The sequence below is a fragment of the Trichechus manatus genome, unplaced genomic scaffold, assembly GCF_000243295.1.
Source record: "Trichechus manatus latirostris isolate Lorelei unplaced genomic scaffold, TriManLat1.0 scaffold00014, whole genome shotgun sequence".
In the NCBI taxonomy this organism is placed as follows: domain Eukaryota; kingdom Metazoa; phylum Chordata; class Mammalia; order Sirenia; family Trichechidae; genus Trichechus; species Trichechus manatus.
In genome coordinates, this window is record NW_004443950.1 from 10,317,957 (window position 1) to 10,342,119 (window position 24,163).

Genomic DNA, 24,163 nt, shown 5'->3' on the forward strand with positions numbered 1-24,163 from the left:
AAACAAATCTCCACACAAAGATTTGCATACAAATGTTCATAGCAGCATAATTTATAACAGTCAAAAAGTGGAAACAACCGATATGTACATCAGGATATGAAGGGATAAGCAAACTGTGGTATATGCATACAGTGCAGTGTCTTTTGGCAATAAAAAGGCTCAAAGTATTGATTGATACTTTGCTGGTGATGCCAAGAGAAAGAAGCCAGTCACAAAAGACCACGTATTGCACGATGTTATTTATATGAAATGTCCAGAATAGGCAAATCCATAGAGACAGAAAGTGGATGTGGTTAGCAAGGCTGTAAGAAATGGCGAGTGACTGCTATTATATGGAGTTTCTTTTTGGAGTGATTAAAATGTTCTAAAAGTAATTTATGGTGATAGCTGCACAACTCTGTAAGTATACTAAAAACCATTAAATTGTACACTTTATTTTTTTATTTGTTTTTATTGTGATTTAGGTGAATGTTTACAGCTCAAGTTAATTTCTCGTTCAAAAATTTATACTCATATTGTTTTGTGACATTGGTTGCAATCCCCACAATGTGATAGCATACCGCCCCTTTCTACCCCAGGTTCCCTGTATCCATTCGACCAGTTCCTGTCCCTTCCTGCCTTCTCATCCTGCCTTTGGACAGGAGCTGCCCATTGGGTCTCCTATATTTGATTGAACTAAGAAGCACGTTCCTCACGTGTGCTATTTTTTGTTTTAGCGTCCTGTCTAATCTTTGAAGAGTGGACTTTGGGAATGGTTTCAGTTCTGGGTTAACAGAGTGTCCGGGGGCCATAGTTTTGGGGTAAATTGTATACTTTAAAGGGGTGAATTTTTATGGTAAGTAAATTATATCTCTATAAAGCTGTTGGGGAAAAAAAAAAAAAAAAAAAACCTACATAGCCTGCATTAAAAAGTGGCTTATCTTGATTTAGGAGCCCTGTTAGTATAATGCAGCCCTGGTGGAACAGTGGCTAGGAGCTCGGCTGCTAATGAAAAGGTTGGCTGTTCGAGGCCCCCAGCTGCTCCTTGGAAACCCTATAGGGCAGTTCTATGCTGTCCTATAGAGTCACTATGAGTTGGACTCGACGGCAACAGGTTTTTTTTTCAGTAGCGCAATAGTTACGTGGTTGGTGGCTTGAACCTACCCCGGGGCTGCTTGGGAGAAAAGATCTGGTGATTTGCTCCCATAAAGATTACAGCCTAGGTAATACTGTGTGGCAGTTCTACTCTGTCCTATAGAGTCGCAAAGAGTCAGAACTGACCTGATGGCACACAAGAACAATCTTCATTTACTTACGGTTACCCCTACCCTCCAAGGGTGGTTAACAAAGATGTGGAGTCCTGGGTGGTGTAAATGGTTAGGCGCTGGACTGCTAACGGAGAGGTTGGAGATTCGAGTCCACCAGAGGTGCCTCAGAAGAAAGGCCAGGTGACCTACTTCCAAAAAAATTAGTCATTGAAAAATGCCAGATGCACCAGCCTCAAGATTTACCCTTGCTGTGTCCCCTGCCTGGAATACCATTCACCCAGATCTTCTGACAGCTAAGCCTTTCTTGCTTTTCATGTCTCAATTCAAGTATCTACCTCTGTCCTGTCCCTGCCGTGTTAGTTCATTTCATGGCACTTAGCATAATTTGCAAAGTACTTTTATTTTTAGTTTTTAATCTTTTTAAAGGCGCACTGGTGGTGCAGTGGTCAAGCACTTGGCTGCTAACCAAAAGGTTGGCAGTTGGAACCCACCAGCCACTCCACTGGAGAAAGATGTGGCAGTCTGCTTCTATAAAGATTTACAACCTTGGAAACCCTATGGGAAGTTCTGCTCTGTCCTATAGGGTCCATATGAGTTGGAATTGACTCGACAGCAACGGGTTTGGTTTGGTATGGGAATCTTTTTTATGTCTGTCTCTCCATTGGAATGGAAACTCCATGAGGGCAGCGCCTATGTCTGTCTTGCTCAATGTGCCGAGCCTGGCATGCTGCTGGACACACAGGAAGAGCTCAAGAAAAATTGTAGCCAATCAAGTATCTGCTGCTTTGCTGAACATCCTTCCAGCCTCCACCCCACTCTGGGTCCTGTCATCTCACTGAGCCCCTCCTCACTGGCACCCTACCTCATAGGCCCTCTGTTCAGGCCCCTCCCCTTCAGTCTCCCCTGTTGAGTCTGACCCCAGTTCACAGGGTGGGATCAGAGGCAATCAGTCATTCCACCTGTCCTTGCATCCTTCCTAGAGGCCCAGGGACCATGGCTATTCTGGCAGGGCCCCAGGCAGGCTGTTGGCCCTGTCAAAGCTACAGAAGGCTCCAGGCCAGAGATGACCTGCCTGAGTTCCAGCATTGGGCTGGAGAGCCAGGGTGAGCCTCCTGCCACTGCTGCTGAGAGTTGACAAGCCCCTGCCACCTTGAGTAGTCTCCCAGAATCACATGAGGACTCCAAGCCATTGTCCTCCCACCAGCCGCTCTGGGGCTCAGCCAAGGTGTGCTCTAAACCTGTGCCTCGCGGGGCCCTTTCCCTGGGGTCCAGGTCCCCGCTGGTCCTGGGAGGAGGAGCAGCTGGCTCCCTGGGCATCAACCTCCTCTCCTCCACCCCTACCCTTGTTTGGTACCTGCTAATCCTTTGCACACGGCCTGGCTGCTCCCAATTAATCCCTGCTGTGTCTGAGAGGTCCAGCTGCAAGTGGCAGGGAGAAGACAATTCCTGGCTGGTGGTCGGCATCTGAACAGGTAACTCAGGATGAGGTGGAGGCTTGGTGGGACCCCGGATAAGACCACCATGCTCCCATTCTAGCAAGGCCTTCACAAACAGGCAGGGACGGGGAACCCTGGGGCTTCTCCTTCCCTGGTGGGGCTCAAACTTTCACGTGCATCAGAGTCTAGGAATCTGTATTTCCACCAGATCCCCAGAGGATTTTGTAAAGGCTGGTGGTCCAAGCACCACAGTTCCTTGAGCTGCCCCTCCCAGGACCCCTTTCCCTGCTGAACCTCCCTCATTAGAGTGGAACTAGCAGGGACACGGCAAAAAGGTGGGAGGGACCTACACTGATTCAATCCAGGAAGAAATGGCTGCGTCTGAGGGGAAGAAGAAAAATTTGGGTTGGGGAAGGTTTCTCTGGTCATTTCAGAAGGTTCAGGAATGCAAGCCAGAACTGCTGCCTGCTGGGAAAGGGTCTGCAGAAGAGGCCAACAGTACCAGCCAGGGTAGGTGCAGAACATCTGGAATCAGGCAGACCTGAGGACAAACTCAACTTGCCACTTGCTGGCTGTGTTGCCTTGAGCAAATTTATTGACCTCTCTTTGCCTCATTTCCTTATCTGTAAAAATGGTGATGAAGATACCTATTTTACTGGGGGTGGGGTGTGAGAATGAGCTTGAGTGTGATCATGGGTGGGAGAGCTCTCGGCTCAGTTCTGGCTTGCAGGGAGCACTCACACTGGGGCCACAGTGGCTGGCTGGGGCCACTGGAATCGTGACCTCAAACATCAAGCTTAGGATCTACAGATCTTGGAAATCACTGTGTACCCCCTACCTGAGTCCCTGAGTGCTGCAAATGGTTAAGTGCTCCACAACTAACCAAAAGGTTAGTGGTTCAAACTCACTTAGAGGTGCCTTGAAAGAAAGGCCTGGTGAACTGCTTCTGAAAGGTGACAGCCTTAAAAACCCTATGGGGCAGTTCTACTCTGTACACATGGGGTCACCATGAGTTGGAATAGACTTGACAGCAATGGGATTGGTTTTGGTTTGAGCCCTAACCCAACAGGGAATTCTCTGACGCATCTGTCAGTTTCTCATACTGTGAGGGCTTTCGTGTTGTTGTGATGCTGGACTCTATGCCACCAGTATTCAAATACCAGCAGGGTCACCCATGGTGAGCAGGTTTCAGCTGAGCTTCCAGACTAAGACTAGGAAGAAGGACCTGACGGTCTACTTCTGAAAAAAATTAGCCAGTGAAAACCTTATTAATAGCAGTGGAACATTGTCTGATATAGCGCCAGAAGATGAGCCCCCCAGGTTGGAAGGCACTCAAAAGACAACAGGGGAGAGCTGCCTCCTCAAAGTAGAGTGGATCTTAATGATGTGGATGGAGTCAAGCTTTTGGGACCTTCATTTGCTGATGTGGCATGACTCAAAATGAGAAGAAACAGCTGCAAACATCCATTAATAATAGGAACATGGAATGTACAAAGTATGACTCTAGGAAAATTGGATATTGTAAAAAATGAAACGGAACATATAAACATCCATATCCTAGGCATTAGTGAGCTGAAATGGAATGGTATGGGCCAGTTAGAATCAGAAAATCATATGGTCTACTATGCTGGGAGTGACAAATTGAAGAGGAATGGCATCGCATTAATCATCAAAAAGAACATTTTAAGATCTATCCTGAAGTACAATGCTGTCAGTGGTAGGATAATATCCATATGACTACAAGGAAGAGCAGTTAATACGACTATTATTCAAATAGATGCAACATCCACTAAGGCCAAAGATGAAGAAATTGAAGATTTTTTACCAACTTCTGCGGTCTGAAATTGATCAAAAATGCAATCAGGATGTATGATAATTATGGGTGATTGGAACGTGAAAGTTGGAAACAAAGAAGAAGGATCAATAGTTGGAAAATATGGCCTTGGTGATAGAAACAATACAAGAGATTGCATGACAGAATTTTGCAAGACCAACGACCTCTTCATTGCGATTACCTTTCTTCAGCAACATAAAAGGAGACTATACACATGGACCTCGCCAGACGGAATACACAGGAATCAAATCGACTACATCTGTGGAAAGAGACGATGGAAATGCTCAATATCATAAGGCAGAACAAGGCCAGGGGCTAACTTCAGAACAGACCATCAATTGCTCATATGCAAGTTCACATTGAAGCTGAAGAAAATTAGAACAAGTCCAGGAGAGCCAAAGTATGACCTTGAGTATATCCCACCTGAATTTAGAAACCATCTCAAGAATAGATTTGACACATTGAACACTAACGACCGTAGACCCGACAAGTTACGCAAGGACATCATACTTGAAGAAAGCAAGAGGTCATTAAAAAGGCAAGAAAGAAAGAAAAGACCAAAGTGGGTGTCAGAAGAGACTCTGAAACTTGCTCTTTAAGGTAGAGTAGCTAAAGTGAATGGAAGAAATGATGAAATAAAAGAGCTGAACAGAAAATTTCAAAGGGCAGCTCGAGAAGACAAAGTAATGTATTGTAATGACATGCACAAAGATCTAGAGTTAGAAAACCAAAAGGGAAGAACGCGCTCAGCATTTCTCAAGCTGAAAGAACTGAAGAAAAAATTCAAGCCTCGAGTTGCAACACTGAAGGATTGTATGGGCAAAATACTGAACGACGCAGGAGGCATCAAAAGAAGATGGAAGGAATACACAGCGTCACTGTACCAAAAAGAATTGGTCAACGTTCAGTCATTTAAGGAGGTAGCATATGATCAGGAACCGATGGTACTGAAGGAAGAAGTCCAAGCTGCACTGAAGACATTGGTGAAAATTAAGCCTCCAGGAATTGATGGACTACCAATTGAGATGTTTCAACAAATGGATACAATGCTGGAGGTACTCACTTGTCTATGCCAAGAAATTTGGAAGACAGCTATCTGGCCATATATAGAGATCCATATTTCTGCCCATTCCAAAGAAAAGTGATCTAACAGAATGTGGAAATTATTAAACAATATCATTACTATCACACTCAAGTAAAATTTTGCTGAAGATCATTCAAAAGCGGTTGCAACAGTACATTGACAGAGAACTGTCAGAAATTCAAGCCAGATTCAGAAGACGTGGAATGAGAGATATCATTTGTGATGTCGTCTGGATCCCAGCTGAAAGCAGAGAATACCAGAAAGATGTTTACCTGTGTTTCATTGGCTATGCAAAGACATTCGACTCTGTGGATCATAACAAATTACGGATAACATTGCAAAGAATGGGAATTCCAGAACACTTAATTGTGCTCATGAAGAACCTGGTCATAGACCAAGAGGCAATGATCCAAACAGAGCAAGGGGATACCGCGTGGTTTAAAGTCAGGAAAAGTGTGTGTCAGGGTTGTATCCTTTCACCATACTTCTTCAATCTGTATTCTGAGCAAACAATCCAAGAAGCTGAACTATATGAAGAAGAACATGGCATCAGGATTGGAGGAAGACTCGGTAACAACCTGCGTTATGCCGATGACACAACCTTGCTTGCTGAAAGTGAAGAGGACTTGAAGCCCTTACTGATGAAGATCAAGGACTACAGCCTTCGGTATGGGTTACACCTCAACGTAAAGAAAACAAAAATTCTCACAACTGGATCAATAAACAACATCATGATAAACAGAGAAAAAATTGGAGTTGTCAAGGATTTCATTTTACTTGGATCCACAATCAATGCCCATGGAAGCAGCAGTCAGGAAATCAAAAGACGCATTGCATGGGGGCAAATAGGCTGCAAAAGACCTCTTTAAAGTGTTGAAAAGCAAAGATGCCACCTTGAGGACTAAAGTACACCTGACCCAAGCCGTGGTGTTTTCAATTGTTTCATATGCATGCGAAAGCTGGACAATGAATAAGGACGACCAAAGAAGAACTGATGTATTTAAGTTATGGTGTTGGGGAAGAATATTGAATGTACCATGGACTGCCAAAAGAATGAACAAATCTGTCTTGGAAGAAGTACAAGCAGAATGCTCCTTAGAGGCAAGGAAGGCGAGACTACGTCTCACATACTTTGGACATGTTATCAGGAGGCACCAGTCCCTGGAGAAGGACTTGGTGGAATAGAGGGTCAGCGAAAGAGAGGAAGACCTTCAATGAGATGGACTGACACAGTGGATGCAACAATGGCTCAAGCATAACAACGATTATGAGGTTGGTGTAGGACCGGGCAGTGTTTCCTTCTGTTGTACATAGGGTTGCTATGAGTCGAAACTGAGTGAACGGCACCTAACAACAACAACAATAGGGAATTGGAAGCCGAGAGGGGTTACGTCTGGCCCAAGTTCACCTTTGGGGGGGGGCATTGATCCAGGGATCAGACCCCCACCCAGAGCTCTGTGCTCCACTCCAGCCTCTTGTGGGAGAAGCAGAGCTGAGGAGGTCAAAGTAGAAACAGCTGTGAGCAGAAGGGCCTACTGCATGGCGAGCAGCAGTGAGGAGCTGGGCCCTGCACCTGCTCTTTTTAGCCTGGGGCCAAGGTCTCTGGCAGAAGAGAGGTGCAGAGGCACTCTGTCAACTCTTTGGCTGCCATGGCTGGGGAAGCAGCAGGGGCCACCTATGCTGAGCATGGCCTGGGAAGGACCCTTCCAGGCCTTGTGAGTTTGCACACATTGACCTGCATGGTGTCCCCTGGGTCAGGACATCATGAGGGCAGAGGCTCCCCATTCTCTGAAGATAAATGATACCGAAAACCAAACCCATTTATGGTAAGACTAAAATATCATAGTGAACCAAGAAAAGGAGGTTTGACTGGCATTTTATCTTCCAAAAACCAAAACCTGTTGTCATAGTGACTCTATAGGACAGAGCAGAACTGCCATAGGGTTTCCAAGGAGCAGCTGGTGGATTCAAACTGCTGACCTTTTGGTTAGCAGCCAAATGCTTAACCACTGCACCACCAGGGCCCCATTTTATCTTAAAAATTAAAAAAAATCATGAAAATAGGCTTTTTAAAATATTAAATAAAACAAATAATCCATGCATATGCTACTCATAGTGTGTATATATATTTATTTATATTGAGATTATGCTGCACATGGTATTCCGAAATTACATAGTGTTTTCACTTGATATCACATAATAGTTACAGCCATTTATTAAGCCCTCAGCATATGCCGGTCACTCTTCTGAGTCTGTTGCACTTCTCAGTTCATTTGATCCTTACAATCACCCCATGACAGGTAGGTATTATTAAAATCCCCATCTTATAGATAAGCAAACTGAGGCACAGAGTGTTTAACTAATTTGCTCATGACTTGATTCCAGAGCATGTATATCTTTCTGTGTTAGTTCAGATAGATTTGCTTCTTTCTTGTTAACAGCTCTGTAATATTCCATTATATGAATGTACTGAAATTTATTTAATACTTGCTGTTCTTATAGATGACCATTTAGGTACTTTCCAATAAGCAGTCTCCTTTGGTGGATATTTGGGTATCTTTCACCTTTTGAAACCAACCTCTCTATACATATATGTTTATGAGCTTAAGTATTTCTATAAGGTAAATACTTGGAGGTATAATTGCAAAAACACTTCTAAAGATAATGAGAGAAAAGGGAAATGTATAACCCACAAAAGTGACCCACAAATGGTGGGAGCATCTGTGCGCACTTCGGGGAGGTCTAAGGACTCTGTCCCCGGTAGGTATCAGGATGTTGAGCTGGGTACAGAAGGTGCTCCCTCAGCCTCCAGAGACGCCTCAGAAGGCCAAGATGGAGGAGCAAGATGAGGCAGATCCAGATATGGAGCCAGAGCTGGAGCCAGAGCCAGAGCCAGAGCTGGAGCCGGAGCCGGAGCCAGAAGCAGAACCGGAGCCAGAGCCGGAGCCGGAGCTGGAGCCGGAGCAAGAGCCAGAGCCAGAAGCAGAGCTGGACCAGGAGACAGAGCCGGAGCATGAAATGGCCCCCGAGGAGGCTGAGCTAGAGAATGAGCCCTTGGTAAGAAGCAGAGGGTGAGGAGGAGCAGGCTGGCCTTGCTGCTCAGGGACTTCTCAGCTTGGGCCACCTGCCCCCCATGGGCCTTCCACAACAGAGAAAGTTGGAGTCAGAAGGAAACATGGAGGTCTCCTAGTCCAGTGCCCTTGCAGTGCCAATGAGAAGACAGGCCCAGAGTGTGGGCAAGACTTACCCAAGACTAACTTTTTTTCTGTAAAAATCCAGATAAATATTTCAGGCTTTATTTGTTAATTACTCAACTCTGTCCTTGTAGAGTGAAAGCAGCCATAGAAAATATGTAAATGATGAACATGGCTGTGTTCCAATAAAACGTTATTTTGCCAGATTTAGCCTGCAAGCCATGGTTTGCTGACCTCTAGAGTCTAGAACAGTACCACTCAAAGTAGCCTGTTCATGAACTGTTACCAATCTATGATGAGATTAGGAGTTTGCACCAGAATGTAAATCTACTAATGTAACTAAGCACACTGCTTGGTTCAATTGATATTTATTTTGTAGCAAGACTTTCTCGATGAAGGAAGCAGTGCATTGATTTACTTCTGGCTCAAATGGCTTGTTCATTGTGGACCAGTAAAGTTTGAAGATTGGCACTGGTCCGTGGACCGCACTTTGAGCAGCTTTGCTTTACAACTTCCCTTCAAGTATGTCAAAACTTGCCAGTTCTGTGTCTCATTAATTCAGGAGCCTGATCGCAACTAACTCAGCAGCTCAGTTACAGGTTTTTGTTTCATTCCTATTTGATGCCAGGCCCTATGCTCAGTGCTGGGGGTATAAAGATGAATAAGGCATTGCCTCTGGGGGTCAGCAGACAGGTACCCAATCAGCTTATTCCACCAGGAGACCAAGGGTGATGAGGGGATATGGTGAGCTCCAACATTGGCCTCAGCTGTACCCCCCTGAGAGGGCTAAATAACCATGTAAGACTGAGAACAAGGGAAGCCTCAGAAGAGGGAGAGAATCATCATAACTTTGAAGATTATACATTGGTGGGTGAGCGCTTCCTAGACACAGAAGTCTGGGCAGAATTTTAACTGGAGGAGGTGGAGGGGGTGGGACGTTCCTGGCCGAGGAAAGGCCATTATTGGGGTAGTGTACGCTGTATTTAGGAGACAGTGAGGTGCTCAAGTATAAGGCTTGTGTGCATATGTATGTGTTTGCACTTGGCATACATGTGTATGTATATCTGTGTGCCTCATATCCTTGGTGGTATGTCTGTGTGCATATGCGTGCATATGCATGCAAACTGGGTGTGCAGGCTTACACAGATGTGCATGTATATGTGTGTGCACCTACATGTGTACACACATATGTTTACAAGTATGTGCACATGCATGAATATGTCTGTGGTTTCATTCTGTGTGTGGTGCGCCAGTGCGCATAAGTAAGTGTATAGACCTATGTTTCAGTCTGTGAATTTATTCACGTGTATGTGTGTGTATGACATGTTTGTGTGTATGTACATGCACGTTTGTGAATATTTGCATGCCTCTGCATGCATGTACATCCACATAATCTGTATGTGTGCATGTATGCATGTTTGTGTGAACATATACACATGTATGTGTGATGGTGCATCTATATGCATGCGTGTGTGTACACCTAGTTCTGTGTCTGTATATATGCACATGTGTGTATGTGTGTGCCTATGCACATGCTTGTGTTTCTACGTGTGCATGCAGGTGTATACATATATGTGCATCTTTGCATGCATGCATGTGTGTATATACATGCTTGCCCATGCCCGTGTACACATGTATGTGTTTTGGGGCCTGTATGCACTTGTGTTAATGTGTGTGTACATGTGTTTGTGTGTACACATGCACTTATTTTTGTGCCTGTACATGTATGCATATGTGTATATCCACATGTTTGTGTGTCTGTGTATGTATGCTTGTGTATGGGTGTCTATGCTTGCGTTTGTGTTCCTGTGCATGCCTGTAATTGTATGTGAGAATGAGTATGCCCAGATTTGTGTCTGTGCACATATGCATATGTATGCTTGTCTGTATATGCGCATGTATGTGAGGACACACATGTATGTATGTGCACCCAGTAGCAGGAGGTGTAACTGCAGAGGCAGGTGAGGGGCAGGTGGCAGAGGCTGAACTCCTCCCGGCTACTAGAGGGGAATGAAAGGTTTGGCCCAGAAGGCAAGGGAGAGCCCTGGCTCCCTCATCCCCTCAGCTTGCCCCAAGTCTTCATAACTCTCTCCAACTGGTCCTCCCTCCTCCAGAAGACCACTGAAGCTCCCTAGAAATGTTATAGGTCTGAGAGGCTAAGATGCCACCTTGGGGGAGCGGGAGGGGAAGGGCCCCAGCCCCGGATGAGGGACCCTGGGGCTGGGAGGAAAGGAGTGTCCCAGTTTGAAGGTGAGGCTGCCAGGGTTTACAGACACCACTGACTGTGAATAGAGTTGCGTGTCCTTGTGCGGAGGGAGAGGCCCTTGTGAGTGAGTCAGGGGCTATCCTTGCCTGAGCCAAGAGGTCTTAAAGAGGGCTTACATGGTCCTGTTTGAACCCTCCAGCCACCCAAGGAGCCATTCGTGGAGGAGGAAGTGGCCAGGGCTGGCCCACGCCCTGAGGGTGAGTGCTGGAAGCCCAGGCCCGCAGGGCAGGGGGCTGTGTTCTCCCCTCAGAACCTACCAGCAGCTCCCAGGCCCATTTCACAGATGAGAAAAACTGAGGCTCAGAGAAGCTAAGGGTGGGTGCCTGGGACTGAACTCAGCTGGAACCTGGCCTTCTGATCCCCTTGGGATTCTCCTCTTCTCCTCTGCCTCTGACTTAACTTCCTCAGCAGGGTAGGAACGGGCTCTCTCTGAGGCCCCAGACCTAAGGTATGAGGGATTCTTTTCCAGAGACTCAGGAGGCCACCCCTACCCTGCTGACTTCCCTCCAAGCCCAGGTCGCTGTGGTTCCAGAAGTAAACAGGTACAGCACAGTCCTCTCCTCAGCTCAGTCCCAGCCCCACCCCACTGGGGACCCATGGTGCGGGGGAGGTGCACTGCCCTCAGGTCTGTGGTCATTCCCAGCCGAAGACCTGGAGCATCCTGGGAATTGGCTAAAGGGAGCTTCAGGCGGAGGGTGGAGGACTGCTGGGCTTCCAGAAGCTTCTCAGGGCTTGCATGAAATGCAGGTCCAGTGTGACCAGAGCTTCTGATTTTCCCAATGAGCCAAAAATCCAGGTTTTTACCTGACATCTCCCAGTTGGCTCAAACATTTCAGACCACAGCGCACGCATGTCAACACCAAGCACATCTTAGGCTGGGGCAAGTCTTGTCTGTGACCCTCAGATTAAGGCTGATCAGCTTGAGCCATGAGGGAAATGCCCCACAAGAAACCCTCAGCCCTCCTGGAGTGCAGGATGTGTGTGGAGCATGGGGCAGGGTGCCCTGGACAGTGAGCGGGGTGACGAGGTTACAGAGAACACTCAGCTGCTTGATACCATGAGCTGAGCGGGCTGGGCTTGGAATGGCACCAGGCAGGTCTGACCTCATGGGTTGATGGCCTCATTTTCCAGAGATGGGCACAAGGTTCGGGGGGAGGTGATGTGCCTGGGGTGTCACAGTGGAGGTGGTCTGGGATTCAGACCCGATTCTTTAGGACACTGTGGACTAGGAGCAGGGAGGGGGAGGGGAGGTCGAGGCAGGCGAGTATCCCTGTCCACTCCAGTCCCAGCAGCTGGGTGCTGACCTGGCTCAGGAAAGGCATGGAGAAGGTCGTCCCGCAGCCCGTCTACAGCAGCCGGGCAGCCCAGAATGCCACTACTGGCTCGGAGGACCCTGCTCAGGTACTAGGGGCTGGGAGCTCAGGAGGGTTCAGGTGGGGGAGGAGCTGGTGGGAGCCAGCACAGCCTGAGCTTGAGATCTTGCTCTTAGCCTATGTCCGTCTTTCTGTCTGTCTTCGGCAGGCTGGAGCACGGATGCTTGGGCACTGCAGCACTGGGCGCCCAGGTAGGGCCAGAAGGCAGGATGACTTTTCAGGGGTGGGGGAGGAGGGTGCTGTTGGGAGGGACCCAGACTATGGGGAGTCCAAAGGGGCCAGAGCTTCTCATCTGTCTGGCCCTGGCTTTGAACCTGGGTTTGCACTGGGCTCTTGCTGCCTGCTCCAGGCTGACTGGGGGGCTCTGGCAGGCTGCCTGCTGCTGACCACCTTAATTTTCTGCCCTGCAGAGTATGCAGATGGACGCAGTGAGGCCCCCAGGGCCCAAGACACTGAGTGAGTCTCCAACACTGGAAACTGTTTTGGGAGTCCCCGAGCCTTGTCTGTAGTGGGGGTGGTAGGAGGACTGTGTCCAGAACCAAGGGTATTGGGTTCAGGAGTAGAGTCTACTTCCATCTCCGTGTGTGACCTTGGACATGCCTCTCGGCGATTCTGGACCTCACTTTTCTCATCCATAAAATGGGGATGATGGGCTCCGTCCTGCCTATGGTTTGTTGTGCTAACCCTGGGAGGTCCCGGTGGCGGCCACCTTCTGAGAATGAGAGGGGGTATGGGTGAGTGCGGCGCAGATGGGTTTCATGGAGGTGGGCTCCGTGTGGAGTGCTGAGGCAGGACCTGGACCACTGTGGGGGGCTCAGGGTGCTTGCGTTGACCTCACAGTTGACAATAGCTTCTGACTTTTAGAGCTGGTAGAGGGGGCTGCTGCCTGGCCAGTGAGGGTGGAAGGCAGGGTGGGGACTGTGGCAAACTGGGGAGTACATGCCTGCCACAGTGGGGGACCCTGCAGGAGGGCTGGTCCAGGGTGGCCAGATCCTCCAGTTTTTCAAGAGAAGTTAGAAATATAGGTTTTTACCTAGAATCCTTAATTTTTGCATGTTGCCAACTAATTGAAAAGTTTCCAGAACAGAAGCCCTAAGGCTCCCTTTGCAATCTTCGCTGGCAGTCCAGGGTCATGCAGTCATCTCCATTCATTCATTCACTCATTCATTCATCAGACTGCTGGCTCCTTGAGGGCAGGGGCTTTTGTCCTGGTCACTATTGAAAGCCTGGTGCCCAGCACAGTGCCGGCTGTAAAGTCGGGGCTCAGCACATAGGGGATGAGCGAATGCATGAATGAATGGATATATGCAATCCACATTCATTCACTGCTCCAGCTCGCTCTCTATTTCTTTTGCTTCCTGGAGGCCGCCCAGTCAGGGGTCCCCATGGCTGCCCAGCTGACTTTGGGGGCCATCAAAGCAGTTTAGGATGAGGGCACCCAGAGGACTTGCCAGCTTTCTTTTGAGCTAGACCCGAGAGAGGAGCTTCACTGGGGAAGGTGGGGCTCCCTGGAGGTCAGATGGGTCAGAGACCCACCATCTACTTCCCAGGACCATCTACATAACTTGTGGAGCTCAGGCCCCATGTTAAAAAGTTATGATTTCAAGACTGTGCCAGAAGAGCAGTAAGCAAAGCCGGGGCCCCTCTAAGCATGGGGCCCTGTGTGACTGCCTGGGTCATATGCCCTTGAAACCATCCCTGTCTGTCCCAGTCACAGGGAGCCTCCCTGCTGCACTCAGGTTCCCAAGTAGCCCCCACCCCACCTGCTGCCCCAGGAGGCTGAGGCTGGGCCTATTGTTCCAGAGCCTGGTCAAGCCCTGGGTCAGAATCTGAAAATGGCTGAAGCTCCTCCATCACCTTGGGGCCTTAGAGGGCATTTGGTACCAGGCCCCACTGTGCAGAATTGAAGCCAGGGATGAGGAAGGGCTGCTCCAGGCCTAGGTTCCTGTGGGGAGGGCCCACTCCTCCAGGCCACTCAGCTGACCACTAGCCCCTCCACAGGCCTGGGTCCTGGCTGCTTAGGTGGCTTGAGCAGAATCTGGAGAAAGTGCTGCCTCAGCCCCTAAAAGCCTCCAAGGTGAGTTGAGGAGAAGAGGGAGCAGGCAGCTGACCACTGGGAGGGTTTCTGGGGCCCCAGGAAGGACCTGCCTACCCCAGGAGGCTATCTGCAACCCCAGGACTCACAGAGCGGGGTGCTCTCCTCATTGGCGGGGCCTCTGTCTGTCTGGGGAGGAGTGACTGTGGGGTGGGGGGTCATGGAAGGGTGGAGCCCCCTGCCACCCGCCCCGGCCAGGGCAGAGCTGGCTGGGGCAGGGAGAGCCCAGGGCTTGCTCTGATCCATGGCCTGACTCCTGTTTATGACCCAGGGCTGGAGAGACGAGCCTGCAGATGTTGCCCGGGACCCAGGTACAGGGAGAGGAGCCTGGGAGGGGTCTGCCTGGGAGGGTCCTGGGCTGCGCTGGGGGAGAACCTGGGGTCTGGGGGAGCCTGGACAGGACAGACGGACTTTAGCCCTTACCCAGGCTAGGGAAGCATTCAGGGCTTCCCCAGGCAGGTTGTTGGGGGGCACTGGAACCCCTTTCCCAGCCCAGGCTGGGAAGCCAGAGACCTGGGACAGACTTGTGAAGCCTTCCCCTCCCTCAGTTTCCACATCTGTCTGATGATGTGGGTGGTTGGGGTTGGTCCCAAAGGGCTCCCTACTCGGCTGCGTTGGCACCTCGGATCTAGCCTTCTGTGCCCTTGAGGGGTTGCATGAAATCAAGCTGTGGAGTCGTTCACCTCCTGTTCTCCCTGCTGCTATAGAGCCCCCCGGAGCCCCCTTGGAAACGGAGCCCATGCTGCAGGCCCCGGAGATGCCTTCCCCGCCCACCCCCAGCCCCCAGGAACCCGAGGAGAAGCTGGCTTCAGAGCCCCAGCCAGGCCTCCAGGCCTCCTCCCTGCCGCCAGCTGGGGGCCCTGCCAGGTGAGCCACCTGAATGCCACGCCTCCACGGAGAGCAGGGTCAGCGGCTGCCCCAGACAACAGCCAATCTTCACAAAAGGAGTTGTTAAATCACAGAAATAACGCATGCACCTGGAGAAAATGCAAGCCGCTTTACAGGGCCGGTCCCCAGGGCAACCACGTTAGCAGCCTTTTGTCCTTCCCTGGTTCTCTGTGCATATACGAGCTTATGCGCGTATTTCTCCTTTAAACACACACCGGACAGTGGTAAGCTATAGGTACTGTCCTGCACCTTGCTTTCTTCACTTAAAAATGTATCTTAGAGATGGTTCCATTTCACACTTGCAGATCTACTTTGTTCTTCCAGTAGCTGCATGACACTCTATCGTATGGATGGATCAGCTTTGATCTAACCATTCGGTGGACAGTTAGGTTTGTTTTCACTCTTTTGCTGTGATTAATACCCTTTTACATGTACCATTTGCCTCATGTACAAGTAAGCCTGTAGGATAAATTGCCAGAAATGGAGTTGTAGGACCAAAGGATATTCGCATTTATAATTGGAATGAAAACCAGTTGCTGTCAGGTCGGTTCTGACTCATGGTGGCCCCATGTGTGTCAGAGTAGAACTGCGCTCCATAAGATTTTCAATGGCTGATTTTTTGGAAGCAGATTGCCAGGCCTTTCTTCTGAGGGCCTCTGAGTGGGCTTGAACCTCCAGTCTTTCGGTTATTAGTCAAGGGCTTTAATGATTTGCACCACCCAGGGACTCCACAACTGGGATAGGTATTGCAAATGCTCCCACCCCACAGTGAGAGGGGAGCCTGAGCTACCAGCTGGGGTCTGAGCAGTAGTCAGAGGCTTGCCTGGCCAGGGCACTGCTGGTCTTCGAGGCTGGAGACCTGGGTTCTGGTCAGCCTCTGGCCGGCTTGCTGTTGGCCTTGGAGGGATGCCTCTGACCTCAGTTTCCTCTCTCTCCCACCGCAGGCTGGTGGCATGGCTCCTGCACAGGGTGGAGAAGGCCCTTCCGCAGCCGGTGCTCCATGGAAAGGCCAGGGAGCAGGTCAGTGTGGGGCTGGGGAGTTGGGGGCCTGGGGTGTGGTGGTGGTGGGAAGGGTCTTGGGAGCACAGGGGAGGGGGGATGGTCAGCCTGCCATCCTGGGGGTGGGGGTGGTGCACAGCAGGAAGGAGGGAGCCTGCCAGCGCCAGCCAGCCTGCCTGGCCTCCTGTTTGCTCTTCATGCATTCATTCCACACATGTTCTCTGAGGCACCGGGAGCATAGGACTGAGGCGGGCTGGCCCTGCCCTGTCTGCCTGCTTTGAAGGGGGAAGTGGAGAGGTTGTGGAGCTCAGAGAAGGAGCCTCCAGGGACATCAAGGAAGGTTTCCCAGTGGTGGTGACCTCCAACCTGAGACCTGAAGGAGGGGTAGGAAGGGGGAGGGTGACAGTGAAGGGGCCTCCCTAGACACAGGATCAGCATGTACAAAATCCAGAGGCAAACAGGCCTGGAACGTTCTGGAAGGGAGTGCTGCTCCCAGGAAGCCAGTGGTGCCTGTATGCCCACCTAGGAATCCAGAGCTCTGACCCTAGTAACCCAGGCCTCTGACGTTGGGTCCTGGGGCCTGACCTTCTCCCTTTGCGGACAGTTGGGCTTCTTCAAAGATGCACCTGGAGCTGGTACTGGGAGGTGAGAGGCTTGGATTTTAGTTCTGGCTATGTCACTTTGGTCCTGGCCCCGACCCTCTGGGGATCTCAGTTTTCCCACCTGAGCAATGGGCTCAGGATTGTGAGAATGCAGGAAAAGAATGAAGATGTCCAGGTCCAGGAGAGAGGAGGGTCTTGTCTTCTGGGTCATGTGAGTCCTGGCCTGGCTCCTCTGAGCAGGTGTCCATGCTGTGGCTCTCTGGGGCCACCATCCCCCTTTCCTCACCTGACTAAGACTCAGGCTCTCAGAGTGCCCCCACTCCCCTATCATCAGTCCCCTCATTGGCTCTGGGCACAGCAGGACCCTCCTCCCCATTTCATGAGACAACTGAAGCCCAGAGAGGTGGACCAGTGTCATGTGGCTGGAGCCAGAACCCAGTTGTCTGGACCCCAGACCTGCGCTTACTTGTCCACCTGCCCCTCTTCGAGGTCTGGGCCAGCATGAAGTGCATGGGTAGGGGGCTGCATTGGGAGGAGGGCAGGGGCTTCAGGAGCCCTTCCTTGCAGGCTGAGCCCTCAGACTCATGTTCAGGCAGCCTCTGCAGGTGGAGGGAGACCAGTCCCTAATCTTCCAAGAGGAGGCGGGGCCTAGTGGCAGGAACACTCAGTAGATGGAGGCAGGGGGGCCACGGAGGACAGGAGTGGGGCGGGGCAGGGTGGGTGTGGTGCTGGACGGGCGCCATTGTGGAGGAGCCTCCGATGGAGGACGGGAGGAGGCTTTGCATACCTGGGGAGCAGAGGGGAGGGCCTCCCAGGCAAGGCCCAGCTGGGCAAAGGTGCTGGGTGCTGGAAGGAGGGTGGCTGGAGCAGAGAGGGCCTCTGCAGCAGGAGAGGGGAGGCAGGGCAGAGCCAAGCCTGATGCAATGGTATCTCCCCGAGCTTCCCAGGAGGGGGCGAGGGAAGCCCCTCTGGCCCCTGGTAGGTGGGGCCGGGGTGGGGGGTGGCTGAGGCAGGGAGGCTGGTGAGGAAGCTGGGGCAAGTTTTTTTGTTTTCTTTCCCTTTTCTCCGCACGCAGGAGCCTGACTGCCCCGTGACGTGCGACATGCAGACCAGTAAGTGATGCAGTAGTGGGTGTTCGTGTCTGTCTCAGAGTGGGTTGCCTGGGGTCCTCTGGTCTGAGCATGCATGACCAGGGGGGCTGCCCCTGACGGGGCCTGGACTCAGTCGGGGGGCCCAATGGGGGCCTTCGGACGTGGAGCTGAGAGAGCCCCACTCTCGCCCAGCCTCTCGTCAGCCATCCTGGTAGCCAGAGCCCAATGGCTGGTGGAGGCCCTTCCTGGCCACTGGGGAGAGACATGGCGGGGGGCCTAGTCCTTCCAGTTTCTAGCCAGAGATGATAATCCTGAGGCCAAGTGGTGGGCCCCCCGCCTGCTGGAACACCCAGAAAGAGCTCCCATCTTCCCCCTGGCAGCTGGATAAGTGGGTTTGCTAAGCAGGGTCTCTGGTGGATGGGGAGATAAGAGAGGGCTGGGGCCTCGCTGGGGGAGCCAGGCTCCAGAGATTCCAGCCCCTTTGGGCTGGGAGGGCCTCCCCCTCACGGTGGCTGGGTTGAAGAGGTATGTGCTGCCTTTTGTCCCAGCCTCACATCAGGAGCAAGGGTGGAGCCAGCAGGGTGGGACAGTTCCTGGAATGTGGGGGTCGTGGCCCGGGGAGGGGGCGCAGAATCAGCTCTTCCTTCATTTCATGGCCTCCGGAAGGGCATGCAGTAGACAGGGCATACGTTAATTCGTTTGTTCGTTCATCAACAAATAGTTATGGAGGGTCTGGGTGGTGTAAATGGTTAACACACGCTTGACTGCTAACTGAAAGGTTGGAGGTTTGAGTCCACCTTGAGGTGCCTAGGAAGAAAGGCCTGGCGATCTACTTCTGAAAAGGCAGCCATTGAAAATCCTATGGAGCACGGTTCTGCCCTGACACACGTGGGGTCGCCATGAGTTGGAGCCGATTCACCTGCGGCTGGTTTACTATGTGCTGGCCCTGTGATGGGTTCTTGTGGTGAGCAAACAGAGGTCAGGCCTGTGGGTAGTGACGTCCCCTGTTCCAGCCTGGACACAGGCTCCTTAGACCAGGGGCCTTGGTGTTCTAGGGCTGCCCCCCACCATGTCTGCAAGGCTGTAAACAACCCCAGCCTCCCCAGGCTGATGTTAGTCATAGTGAACTCTGGGGCTGGGGTCACCCACTGTGGACTGGAGCCTGGACAGACAGCCTCTGGAGCTCGGGTCTGTCGGAGCCACTGTGGGTTGTGATGGGGTTCATAGTGATCACAATACAACATGAGGAGGGTGCTACCCGGTGCGGCCAGGCTGCTGGCCTTCAGAGCAGGGTGGGCTGTGTCTCATGGCACCCATGGTACTCAGGGCTACCCTGGGAGGATGCAGGGCAGTGACCTCCACTGCTGTTGGAGCAGGCAGGGGCAGAGCTCAGAGAGCCTTGAGGCTTGTCCAAGGTGACAGAGCAAGTTCTTGGTGGACAGGACGGTGCCTAGAGCCCACTGGTCTGGCAGCAGCTGCTCAGGCAGGCAAAGGTTAGAGAGGTCATTACCACAAAGAGACCCTCCAGAGGCCTTGGAGAGGCCTGAGAACAGAACATCACCCCCCATCTTCCTCCCTGCTCCTCTGCAAGGAGGCAGGATCTAAGCCAGCGCAAGCGGGGCCTCCCTTGCAGCTCCTGGAATGTGGAGGTCATGGCTGGGCAGCGTGCAGCATGGGGGCAGACTCAGTACAGGGGCCAGGAATTGGGGTCATGCCGAGGGGCTGGGGCTGAGTGTCTCTTCTTCTTCCTGCTCTTCCCCAGCTCCCCCTGGCATTCACTCATTCACCCCCTCATCCATTCTTACCCTCCATCTGTCCGTCCAGACGCCCACCTATCTGTCTTCCCCTTTTGTTTCAGGGGAGGTGACAGCTGGAGGCCTCTGAAACAAGGGAGAAGGGAGCCTGGGAGAGTGTGGATGGACAAACGAACGGATGGATGGAAGGAAAGAAGGGTGCTCAGAAGAGAAAAGCTGCACGAGAGGGGGAAGGGAGGTGACTGGCCATCCCCTACCCTACTTGAATAGGGTACCCCTGCCCCTCCAGATTCCCCCAGGCAGGGGTGAGAGGCCAGAGTCACCTACGCCAGCCCCAGAGCCTCCTCTAGGGACCCTGGCGCATATGAAGGACCAAGACCAGCCACTTTCCATCAGCAGGAGGCAAGGTGTGAGATTTAGGCTAGACTGCAGGGGGACTTCCCTGCTGGAAGGGTGTGGACAAACCCTGAGAGGACTCTACCCTGAACCTCTCTGAGAGGACGCCTGCACTGCCCTTAGCACGGGCCTGGCACAGCCAGTACTCCTCCGGACACCGTTTCCCCAGAAGAGCTTCTCCCGGCCACGTGGCCGCCCTCTGGGTCAGGACTGCCAGTGGACAGCGACAAACAGTTTTAACATTTTAATTGGCATTAAAAAAGCATACATTAACACATCAAACCTGTGATGCCATGATATTATTGCTTACCCGTTGCCCATTGCCGTAGAGTCTGTTCTGATTTGAAGAGTATGGAGAGTCTGGGAATCTGCATTTTTGAGAAGCACCCACTCCCCTAGGTGATTCTGATGATGGGGGTAGGGGGCTGGGACCACACTTTGAAAACCATGAAGTCAGTGAGAGAACAGTGCTTGGGGCCCAGGTGGGAGGAGATGGGGGCAGGGCCAGGGAGAGGTAGAGGGATGGGGGGGAGGGGGTCACATCCCATGCCTGGACATGGGGGCCCTGGGGGTGTGCAAAGAGAAGTTGCTAGGGGGACTTTCCCCACCTCCAATGTTTGTTTAGCCCCAAAGTAATCTTTGTCAAGTCACTCTACCCCACTGCCCTCAATGACTCCCCATTGCCTACAGCCCTTGTTGTTAGGTGGCTCTGAGTCACTTCCGACTCATAGCAACCCCATGTACAACAGAACAAAACAGTGCCTGGTCGGTTGGCCAGGTGGCTGTTTTCCAAATTTCTTGGCATAGACAAGTGAGTACCTCCAGCCTAGTACCCGTTTGTTGGAACATCTCAGTTGGTATTCCGTCAATTCCTGGAGTCTTGTTTTTCACCAAAAATGCCTTCAGTGGAGCTTGGACTTCTTTCATTAACATCATTGGTTCTTGATCATATGCTACCCCCGAAATGGTTGAAAGTCGACCAATTCTTTTCGGTACAGTGATTGTGTATTTCTTTCATCTTCTTTTGATGCTTCCTTCATCGTTCAATATTTTGCCCATAGAATCCTCTGATATTGCAACTCAAAGCTTGAATTTTTTCCTCAGTTCTTTCAGCCTGAGAAATGCAGAACGTGTTCTTCCCTTTTGGTTTTCTGACTCCAGGTCTTTGCAAATTTCATTATAATACTTTATTATGTCTTCTCAAGCTGCCCTTTGAAATCTTCTGTTCAGCTCTTTTACTTCATCATTTTTTCCATTCACTTTAGTTTCTGTACGTTCAAGAGCAAGTTTCAGAGTCTCTTCCGACATCCATTTTGGTCTTTTCTTTCTTTCCTATGACCTTTTGCTTTCTTCGTGTATAATGTCCTTGATGTTCTCCCACAACTCATCTGGTCTTCAGTCATGAGTATTCAGTGTGTCAAATCTATTCTTGACACGGTCTCTAAATCTAGGTGGGATATATTCAAGGTTGTATTTTGACTCTATTGGACTTGTTCTAATTTTCTTCAGCTTCAACTTGAACTTGCATATGAGCAATTGATGGTCTGTTCCGAAGTCAGGCCCTGGCCTTGTTCTGATTCATGATACAGAGCTTCTCCATGGTCTCTTTCCACAGATGTAGTCGATTTGATTCCTGTCTATTCCGTCTGGCAAGATCCACGTGTATAGTCGCTGTTTATGTTGTTGAAAAAAGGTAATTGCAATGAATAAGTTGTTGGTCTTGCAAAATTCTGTCATGCAATCTCCAGCCTCGTTTCTATCGCAAAGGCCATATTTTCCCACTAACCAATCCTTCTTCTTTGTTTCCAACTTTTGAATTTCAATCATCAATAATTATCAATGCACCTTGATTGCGTGTTTGATCAGTTTCAGACTGCAGAAGTTGGTAAAAGTCTTCAATTTCTTCATCGTTGGCATTAGTGGTTGGTATGTAAATTTGAGTAATATTCGTATAAACTGGTCTTCCTTGTAGGCCTGTGGATATTATCCTATCACTGACAGTGTTGTACTTCAGGATAGATCTTGAAATGTTCTTTTTGACAATGAATACAAAGCCATTCCTCTTCAATTTGTCATTCCTGACACAGTAGAACATATGATTGTCCGATTCAAAATGGCCAGTACCAGTCCATTTCAGCTCACTAATGCCTAGACTATTGACTACCCATCTTTATGTGTTTCATTTCATTTTTGACGACTTCCAGTTTTCCTAGATTCATACTTCGTACATTTCATGTTCCAGTTATTAATGGATGTTTGCAGCTGTTTCTTCTCATTTTGAGTCATGCCACATCAACAAATGAAGGTCCTGAAAGCTTTACGCCATCCATATCATTAAAGTCGATTCTACTTTGAGGAGGCAGCTCTTCCCCAGTCATCTTTTGAGTGCCTTCCAATCTGAGGGTCTCATCTTCTGGCACTGTATCAGACAGTGTTCTGCTGCTATTCATAAGGTTTTCACTGGCTAATTCTTTTCAGAAGTAGACTGCTGGGTCCTTCTTCCTAGTCTGTCTTAGTCTGGAAGCTCCGCTGAAACCTGTCTACCATGGGTGACCCTGCTGGCGTTTGAAATACCAGTAGCAAAGCTTCCAGCATCACAGCAACGTGCAAGCCCCCACAGGACGACAAACTGACAGAAGAGTGGCGGGCCTACAGCCTAGTCGCCTAAAATCAGGCCCTGCTTTATCTTTGGCGTCAAGGACTACTCCCCCACACCCCTTCCCTCTCCTACCTCCAGGCATTTGCTCACTTTGTTCCCGACCAAGAATTGCCCTCCCCTCACTGGCAGTTTGAGGAGCCCTGGTGGTACAGTGGTTAAGTGCTCGGCTTGCCAGCCACTCCTCGTGAGGAAGATGCGGCAGTCTGCTTCTGTAATGATTACAGCCTTGGAAGCCCTATGGGGCGGTTCTCCTCTGTAGCACATGGGATCCCCATGAGTCTGAACTGACTCCACGGCAATGGGTTTGGTTTTTTTTTCCCCTGTCTTTTCTGGGAGGAGGCCTTGGCCTCACAGCTGTGCCCTGGGGCTTCTTGTTTGCCAATCCTGGAAACAGGGCTCCTTCCCCAGATGGGTTACTGGCCTTCCCTGCTGGGGTTAGGGCCCCATTCGATGGCCTGAGGGACATCTAGGCTGGCAGAGAGGACACTGGTCAGGAGGTGGCATTCTCATGAGGGCTCCAGGGGCAGAATTTATGTTCCCGATGGAACAGCAGTTCCCATGAGACCTTGAGCACCTACATTACCTCAGTGGTCCCACCTGTGACCTGGCACCAGGATAGAGGAGGCGGGGTGGGGGGAGCTGGAAAAGCCCTGAGCACTGTGATCAGATGCCCACAGAGAGGCGCTCAGCTCCTCTGCCAGGCCTGCTCGGGGGGCCCTGCCCAGGGTGGGTGTGGCAGAGTCCCCCCTCCTTGTCCATCCTGGCTGGCGACCTCGAGTATGGTCCTCCTCTTCTTCTCAGAGCTGAAGAGTCATTGGCTGTAAAGTGGGGACAACATAGGGCCCGCCCTGCAGGCTTGTCTTAAAGATGAAAGGAAGCAATGCTTGTAAAATTCTCACTCACCAAACAGTACCTACAAAGAAAAGACGAATGCAAAGGAAAGACTCGTAAGCAAGCAGCCGCAGCTCTTTAAGTACACCAAGTGCTGGGTTAATCCATTACAGGGTGGCCACTAATGTCTGTGCTGTGCTCATAGGGCACGTTTGTTACCTGGAATCACACACCAGGGACAGGCTGTGCCCTGTGGAGGAGAGCCCGGAATTTGGTGTCAGGAGACCTGGCGCTGCCTCCGACTTCCTGTGTGGCCTTAGACAAGTCATTTGGCCTCTCTGAGCTGGCTCCCTGGTCTATCAACCTTTCGGGTTGCTGCCAAAGCTAACAAGCTCACAGGCAAGGGGATCTTCT

At 50.8% G+C, this 24,163-nt stretch overlaps 1 protein-coding gene across 1 annotated transcript in view; it reads left to right on the forward strand.

Annotated features, from left to right (window-relative positions):
• The first annotated feature begins 8,373 nt into the window (after window positions 1-8,373).
• CNGB1 (cyclic nucleotide gated channel subunit beta 1) overlaps window positions 8,374-24,163 on the forward strand; it is a 64,776-nt gene continuing 48,986 nt past the window's right edge. The window contains exons 1-11 of the mRNA XM_012554164.1: window positions 8,374-8,658; window positions 11,201-11,258; window positions 11,531-11,603; window positions 12,345-12,462; window positions 12,583-12,625; window positions 12,845-12,890; window positions 14,436-14,511; window positions 14,801-14,840; window positions 15,237-15,396; window positions 16,362-16,437; window positions 18,094-18,130. Of these exons, the coding sequence (XP_012409618.1) occupies window positions 8,374-8,658; window positions 11,201-11,258; window positions 11,531-11,603; window positions 12,345-12,462; window positions 12,583-12,625; window positions 12,845-12,890; window positions 14,436-14,511; window positions 14,801-14,840; window positions 15,237-15,396; window positions 16,362-16,437; window positions 18,094-18,130 (1,012 nt within the window). The remainder of the gene's footprint in view (window positions 8,659-11,200; window positions 11,259-11,530; window positions 11,604-12,344; window positions 12,463-12,582; window positions 12,626-12,844; window positions 12,891-14,435; window positions 14,512-14,800; window positions 14,841-15,236; window positions 15,397-16,361; window positions 16,438-18,093; window positions 18,131-24,163) is intronic.